The sequence below is a fragment of the Saccostrea echinata genome, unplaced genomic scaffold (assembly GCF_033153115.1).
Source record: "Saccostrea echinata isolate AGI-Se365-2 ecotype Australia unplaced genomic scaffold, CSIRO_AGI_Sech_v1 ptg000056l, whole genome shotgun sequence".
In the NCBI taxonomy this organism is placed as follows: domain Eukaryota; kingdom Metazoa; phylum Mollusca; class Bivalvia; order Ostreida; family Ostreidae; genus Saccostrea; species Saccostrea echinata.
The window spans coordinates 15,611,118-15,619,909 of NW_026889805.1; the positions used below are offsets into that span (position 1 = coordinate 15,611,118).

Consider the following 8,792-nt stretch of genomic DNA (forward strand, 5'->3'; position numbering starts at 1 on the left):
TCTAGAATGTATACCGGGTAAGTCACTTACGACAAACAGTATCCGCTGCACCAACCATACAAGTTTGGTCCAACTATAGGTACTAGTGATGCTTACTAAGGAATGGGCCTGCTTCAGAAATTCTGCCAGGCAACTCTCTACAAATTACTGGTCAGATGCAGCTTCTGAAGCAAACTGGTAGTATGCATTCCAAAATACTCAATCTATGCATGGGTAATAAATCATTTAGAAATAATAATAAAGCCTGTCATATGTTGTGGCTAGCTTTTATCCAGAAAAAACTGACAAATTAATTCTCCAAATTTATGTAAAAGAATATTACTACCTAGATATTTTTATAACTTGAACAAACTCAATAATAAAATTTTCTTTTGTTGCTCTTCATTAGAATGGAAATTATTTTATTAAAATTTATCAGTAATTTTGCAAAACATCCCAACAACAACAATTCAACAACAGTCTTCATAATTTTAAAAATATATATTTGATATTTAGGCTAATTATTATAGTGAATATTTGGAAATGTGGATTTTAAGCTGTGGTCCTTAGTTCTGTTGGCATTAATACATTTTGTAGAATGCAAGTTTGTTTTTTGGTTGTATTTTGGCAATAATTAATTCTTTTTTTGAGTTTCTTACCCTGGAGCATTTCTGCTTGAAAGGAAGGAAAGATTTTCCCCAACTCATTTTCCATTTAGAAAACTTAACTGTATATGGCATTCAAATGTTAACCTTATTTAAATGATGTTTCAGTTAACTCTATCATCAATGTCAAGATTTGAACCAATCCCTCCAACACTATCAGAGGTTTATAACATACATTGATTTATACAAATTTAAATAATTTTAATGCCTATCAGTAATTTGTAGACATTAAAATCAATGCATACACATTACAAAATATTATTTATTCAATAAAACAATAATGCTAATCTGTATAAAATTTTCAGGGGGTCAGAAGTCATGAAATGACTTCCTCAAGTGGCTCAATTTCTAGTGGCAAATAAGTATTTTTATACTAAACATACACATCATTTTATTTATGCAATGAATTTTTAATACAATGTAGCTATCCAAGTTATACTGTATACCGGGTGATCTGGGTTGGGGCAGTGTACATTTTATGGCTTGCAAAACCGTTGAATAAAAATATTATAATTGAATTTTCTATCATTAAATGTAAAAAAATAAGAACAATTTCTTCTTCTAAAATGCCTTAAAAATGTACAAAATCAATTGGATTGATTTTTTTGTGGAAGTCATTTGACTATAGACAACATAGGTTATATAATATAAACAAATTTTTCTATACTATCAAATGGTGTGTTACAACTGGAATCAATTCAGTGCTAAGTAATGTTTTATTTTGTCACAGTTTAGGTATGTCTACAGATGAAATTATTACTAAACATTATTTTGCCATGTGAAGAGGACATAGCATACCTTTGACTCTGAAAAATTTATACAAAATTAAACGTACATGTAATAGCTTTTGATATGTTTATATAACACAGTACACTGAACCACAAATGTAAATACATGTATAACAGTATGTGTTATCAAATGTCTAACTTTGAAAAACATTGGAATTAATCATTCAGAATAGGAGAAGTTTTCATTCATACAAGCTACAGATTAAAACCTGGAGAGCTGATTTAGTACACATACAAACAAATACTGAATGTTGGTGGTCGGCTAAGACTGGGTCTACTTGTGAACACAAAACTACACAAAACTATAAATAGGACGGAATGTGAAAGTTCAGGAATATTGAACTTGTTGATTGTGATATTAATCACTGCGCAGCCCCTGAGGTCAGATTGAAGAGAATGGATTTTACGTTGATGGCCAGAAATATTAATCACTGCGCAGCCCCTGAAGTCAGATTGAAGAGAATGGATTTCAGGTTGAGAGCTAGAAAAGCTTGATCTGTTGGACAGCCTCGCAGAAGTTCCTGGATGATGCCAACAATAGTGTACACCTCAAAGTACTTCCTGTTACACCTGAAAGTCAGAACAATAACCAGTGTCCAGTAACCTGTGTCTGTCTAAATATTACAAAGTCAGAACAGTAACCAGTGTCTGTCTAAATATTACAAAATATCATTAATTGGAAATAGGTATAGGAAACGTTCTCCTTTTGCAATATCTTTCACTGAAACATGAATGTAACAATGGAATCGAAATTTGGTCACTTCTCAGAGTAAATGTATTTCTTTTCACTTTAGTTTAGTTAAGCACCATTTCTGATTCATAGGGAAGAAGGACAGATCTATTAAGGTTATCAACCATAAAACTTCAAATCCTAGTTAAACACCTGAATCACATAAATGTGATCAAAAGGAAGGACATCTCCAATACAGCAATACTGTATACTTTATTTAGACAAATAATCTTCAAACACCAATCTACTGTAAACAAATTTGAATCAGTTGTGTTGTTACCTGATCTTAGAGAGTTTTTGTAGGATGATGCTGAGTTTTTCCAGTAGTTTGCTGTCTTGACTGGGAGCTCTCAGCACCATGGCTATTGTCCTGAACCAGTTCTCATTACTACACATCTCAAGGAATGGCTGCTGAAATGGCGAGTCTGTGGACATTTGTAGAAAGATATCCATAGCTGATCCCATAAAAGTCTGTGTACAATGAAGAACATATCATTTAATAACTCTAATTCAGTAATGATATTTACATTTTTTACTGTACGAATTTCAAGTCATAGATCATTATGAAAGAAACATTTTGAATAAGTTGTCTCCCTTGAGCTAGCATTATATCATTACACATGCCATGCTTGATAACAATATTCTAAATATGTAACATTTGAATTTTTGTGGGACTACTGAAACTGAATTTGGATTCATGAAAGGTTTCATATGCACTTGGGATTAGAGAATATGTTTTGTTGTAACATTTAGGTGTAGATATTTTGTAGCTCCATGAGTGGCACTAAAACAAATTATTCTGTTCAAATAAGTCATTTTCTTGAAGAGAAACTCTTTAGCTCTTTTTGCAGTCTAGCAATTTTTATTTCCAGAAGTTCAATTTAAATATTATGGAGTAGATTCACAAAACTGACTTTTGTCTGGACCTGGTTTTCTTGTAATCAAACATGACATAATGTCAACAGTATTTGTATCAAATTTACCTTGTTTACTGGTTTTAAGTACTGAAGAACCACAGGTGTGGCCTGGTAGTACAGAAAGAGTTCTTTGGCAATGTCAGACTTAAGATCATTTCTTAAAACATCAAACACATGAGCCAGAAGGTCAACTACAAAGAAAAATATTGCATAACAATGATTAGCAAGTACAAAAATATTTCGCTGTTTGGTAGTACAATGTATTGTCATGTGTAATGAAATAAAAGTAAAACATTGTTAGATCTAACTCATTATGTTAACTGATCTGTCAAGAGTTTATCAGAAACAAATAATTTTGAATGAGTTAGGTATTAATAAAATTTACAAATTTCACAGAAAATAGACATGTATAGAGGATACTCAATGTTTTGTAGCTGGATATGGAATTTATTTCATGAGTGAGACAGAATTTTTTCATATTTTCATGAGTGCAAAGCATGTGTGAAAATATAAAAAAATAAAATCCTGTCTCACAAGTAAAATAAATTTTCCATATTCAACTACAAAATATTGAATTTTCTGTTTATTACATTTTCTTTGAGTTTTCCTTTGCCTCTGTTTTTTTTGTAACACAGTGTCATAGACTGTGACATAATAGTTGAGAAGTTGAGACGTCATAGCTTAGGGACTGTGAGATTGAAAACATCGTAACATAGATTTGAATTTTTTTTTGGAGAAACTTTAGCAGTTTTAGTGTCTGTCAGGATGAGTTTACTCTATCTTTTAACAGGCCAGGGAGAACATTGTATTTTTTACAACACTCTGCCTGAAAGCAAGGCAAATTTCTAGTTTTGATGCACTTCTGATATTCTTTCACACTCTGACAAAATATCACTTTGATATTCTTTCAAACTGTGACAAAATATCACTGATATTTTTTCACACTGTGACAAAATATAACTTTTATTCAATAAATAAATTACAGTATTTCACTGTTGAAAATGTAATAAATATATAGATTCCTTCTAAGTCTTCAATTACCTTGGCTAAGAGTTTTCAGAATGATGAGAGATGACAAAAGTCGGACATGGAGATTCTGGCTGCGGAAGTAAATGCCTTCTTTTGATTTGTCCAGTTTGACAGGAGAACAAGGAGTAAATTCTGATGGACTTTTCTCCGACTCCGAAAATCGCACAGTCCTAGCTCTGTACAGCTCCTCTCCTAACCGTCGTAGTGTGGATGATAATCCACTCTTCTGAAACAGACATCACACCTCTTTTACAACTTCTAGAACAACTTGATGTGTACAGTCATTCAAGTTACACATGCATTTAAAATAGACTGATAGTAATGCAATATAAGATAGCTATATTAAGTTTCACATCATTTCTTTTTAATTACCTGCTGTCCTGCACAGTTTTCCACATGCACAAGAGCCCAGTAAATAAACTGAATACAAGGGAGAGATATCTTTAAATTCTGGCCTGGAAACTCCCTTAACATATCTACAGCTGAAGGTAGGATCTGAAAATTCATTGAAGATCACTTTAGTCCACAAATTACTACAAGCAAAGTAATTGTAATTTATAGCATCAAGATTGGACCAGATTTCAACCTTCATGATTTTGTCTTGAAGATATTCTGGTGAGAGGAAGTGTTCGAATGGTTTTCCTGGAAGATTTGACACAGCACATCTCAGGTGAGCATCACTGACCCAGTCCAGTAAAACTCCAGTCACATCAAAACAGGCTGCAGTCTACAATCAAGAAAAGATAAGCAGATACATGACATTTGTTTCAAAAGTACTGCAAATCCATTCTTAACTGAATACAATTTCATACAAAAACAAACATTCTGAGAGTATTGCATTAGCAATACTAGTCCCCTACCGGCAAGTGTAATCTGGTTCCCGTTAAAAATTGAAAATGCCATAATTCCGTCAAAAATCAATGAAGCAGGACGAAATGCAAACTTGGTCTATAACTAATCAAGGTAAAGTCACATACCAAAAATCAGGTCAATATCTGAAAGCGTTTAGAAGAAAATTGCGGAAAACCCTTAAAAATTGAAAAGGCCGTAATTCCGTCAAAAATCAATGAAGCGGAACGAAATGCAAACTTGATCTGTAACTCATCAAGATACACTTACATACCAAAAATCAGCTCAATATCTGCAAGCGTTTAGAAGAAAAGTGCGGAAAACCAAGTGGGACAGACTGACAGACAGACAGAGGGACAGACGAACAGACAGACAGACGGACGGACAGACTCAGAGGAAACCTATAGTCCCCTCCGGTTTCACCGGTAGGGGACTAATAAACTCAATAAGTGAATATACATATGCATACAATCTAATTTTTCCAATCTGAATACCATCGGTTCCATGAAAATTAGCTGGATTAGACAGAATCCAGAGTGCAGGGAGAATGTTTGAGATTTATTTCTATTTTTTTTTTCACAATTTTTGCCATTTGTTTTACTCACAAATATGATGCATATGTGGCAAAATATTAATAAATGATTAAATCCTTTCCAGAAATTTATTAAGAGTTACCGGTAATAAATGACCCACTGTTTAAATAATAAGTTTCTCTTTTTCATTCATAAAGTTTGAGATTTCAAACTCAACGTGTCATGTAAACACAGTTGAAAGAATCATTTATATCATTCAAAATCTACCGTACAAAGTGAAGGTTTTGCAAGTCAAACAGCACATTTAACAAAAACACATTTATGATTTGAAAATTATTGAAATGATATTGAAATTTTTTAGATAAACATTCACAACTTCCCTCCAATGTTAGGGTGCCATTTTAAAATTGAAAGATTGAGGCTGATCCCAATTTATATTTTGATTTGTAATCAGTGTATTGTTATCAATTTTATGAGTTAAAAGTAAGTAAAATGAGTAAGTAATTTGCATTTAACTACTGTAGATTCCTTATTTTTCGCGAGTACTTGTTATCGCGAAATGGCTCTTTAACGTCAAATCACAAGAATAATAATTCACGAGAGGATGGTTGATCAAGAGATTTTACATTGGTTTCAGCACCATAAATATAAAAGTGAGTATTTTTATTTTGCAAGTGGTACTTCTCGAAAAATTACGATAATTAATTCCTCACATATACTTAGGATCCTACAGTAGTGCATATATGGAACTAAATGTTATGTTTATTTAAATGGGTCGTGTCACCATTGGGTTTCACTTAGCATCCTGTCACTTACATGAATGCAAGCAAGCACATCAGCCATGCCAGGTGTTAATATTAATAAAGTTACTTATGTAATGCTGTGTGGCCAGATTAAAGGAAATAATTACAGTATATTATGAGCAGTTGGGACCAATACTGCTGTTAAGATTACAGAATAAGCAGTATCCAGAATTTCTTATACTGCATTTGTTAAAGAAGTACAAGGGACTAAAATTTATGGCCAGAATGGACAAAATTCCAGAGTACTCAAATTCTGGAGTAGAAAATCATACTGTATATTGTAGCTGAGGTTGTCAGAAAATTTACCATGACTACTTGTTTTCTATACTTCTTGTTTTTCATAAATATACAGTCAGCTGATGAGTACTAATGTTTTATCTAAAAGAATTTTTTTTAATGTTTGACCTTTTGAACTTTCTGTTTCATTTTTTCTTCTGCCTCTTTAGGTTTTTGTTGCTTTGGGACAGCATTTCCCACAGACATTGCTGCTACCTCCATTTCCTTCTGTCTCTGATCAAACTCTTGCTTCCTCTGTCAACATAAAACAATAGATCTAGTCATTTTACATGCTCAAATCTGAATCTAGGTTAAAAACCTATACTGAAAAATCTCCTTTATACTTTTAAATGATCCACTCTGTACATTTTTTCACAACCAACCTGCAAATTAGTCAGTCTGGCTTGAACAGTGACTGCCTGCTTTTCCAACTTTTCATGCTGGCTTTGTAGGGACTCAAACTAGAAAAATACAAAATAACCAGAGATCTTTGGAAACATCATTGGCAATTAAATTGTTATTCTCAATTAATAATTATACATATCATCTGATGTATATAATCACCAATTCAACATGATGTTGAACAGTTGCTTTTACCTCTTTTTTAAGTGCATCATTTGCTTGTTTCAGTGTTTCAAAGTTATCCTTCAATCTTTTGTTTTCTTTACTTTTCTCCCTTAGTAAAGTTTCTAATCTGAAAACCTCTGCCTTGTGTTTCTACAACATAAATTTCACTGCAACTAATATATACATATGTATATGTACCAATATGTCCTTTTAACATGAGAATTAGGCAAATCTGTACATGTACATCTATATAGTTTAACATTTAAATTTTTCCTTCGTTAATCACCTCCTCCACTGCTTGTAGTTTATGTTTGATTTCATGTTGTGCTATGGTCTGTATGTTTTGAGAAGAAATGGATACCATCCGTTCCCTCTCCTTTAACTTTTGCTCCCTCTCATGAAGGTTTCTGTTTTCTGCCTTTTCAAATCAAATATGTACTCTTTTTTTACTTGTACATTAAATAATTTTTAAAAAAAGGAAAGTTATAAATAAATAGACATATTTAAGTTATCTTTCTCTACCATTGTAACAAAATATCTATATTAAAAAGAAACTAAACAAGAAATACCTTTAGCTTTTCACTGATGACTTGTAGCTCTTTGTAAATATCTCTGACATTTTCATTGCTTATGTTTTGATATTCTTCAACAGAAAAAGGACAATATCAAACAGAACTCAATATAGAACTCACTATGGACAGTAAAGGTGTCACTGCATGATCCTAATGAATAATAGGAAGTCATCTCCCATTCCATAATGATCAAACAGTTCATATGTACCAAAATATGTTTCAAATTTGTTTCCTGTCAGGTAATTGTCAAGGTTGGCACATATGTATAAAATAAGATGTAAAAAAACAAATGATGAATTGTAAGTAAAAATACATGTACCTGGACACATTGCAGAAAATATATTTGTTAGTAAAGAAAAAAACAGCATGATTTGTGAAATGATTTTTGCTCTAACTAAATGGCAGCTTTACCTTCCTCTTCTGATTCATATTGTTCCTTGGTTTTATGATGACGCTGCTTTCTCCTGCGATGTTTTCCACTGATTTCATGGAGGTAGAAGTCAGAAAGACTATCTGATTCTATAATACGACCCTGACTGTTATCAGTGGCTGCATTGATTGGTGTGATTGTTGAGTCTGCAAAATAGAACAGCAATGTGTACAAAATCAGAGTTCATTAAAAGCTTAAAATCCACAAAACAGGCTACCGTCAATAAGTTTAATAAACTTAACTACAGGCATTATCAATATTTAACTAATTCTCAAACAATAACTTTGTAAAATTACCCAAATCACTTTCTCCTGACAATTCTTCTTTACGTGGTCTTGATCTTGGCTTACTCATCTGAAAACAGACAGGTGATATAATGAATTATGAACGTTATCTGTATCAACTCTGTATCAACTGTACAAGTCTGAACAAGAATATTTTCATCAGATGAAATTAATTTCACTTCTACGCTCAACTCAGATAAAAACATAATGATCATATTTGAAAATATCAAAATTTACCACTTATTATTAAAAAATATCCTCCGCTAAATTTTAAAATTACATTTCAACACTGCTCAAGACACAAAATAAATTTCTGTTTGTTTTGATCGCCATTTTCAAATTTCGTGCCATTGACAATTAGCTTGATCGT

General features: G+C 32.3%; 1 protein-coding gene across 1 annotated transcript; it reads right to left on the reverse strand.

Annotated features, from left to right (window-relative positions):
• Window positions 1-933: 933 nt before the first annotated feature.
• LOC133173043 (coiled-coil domain-containing protein 138-like) lies at window positions 934-8,706 on the reverse strand. The gene is made up of 14 exons (XM_061307953.1): window positions 8,660-8,706; window positions 8,435-8,492; window positions 8,120-8,284; window positions 7,706-7,779; window positions 7,423-7,554; window positions 7,167-7,286; window positions 6,953-7,030; window positions 6,699-6,824; window positions 4,695-4,835; window positions 4,481-4,603; window positions 4,121-4,334; window positions 3,146-3,270; window positions 2,443-2,633; window positions 934-2,002 (listed from the first exon to the last, which is right to left on the reverse strand). Exons 2-14 carry the CDS (start codon window positions 8,490-8,492, stop codon window positions 1,861-1,863), a joined length of 1,689 nt encoding a protein of 562 aa, XP_061163937.1. The 5' UTR covers window positions 8,660-8,706; the 3' UTR covers window positions 934-1,860.
• Between the last annotated feature and the right edge of the window lie 86 nt (window positions 8,707-8,792).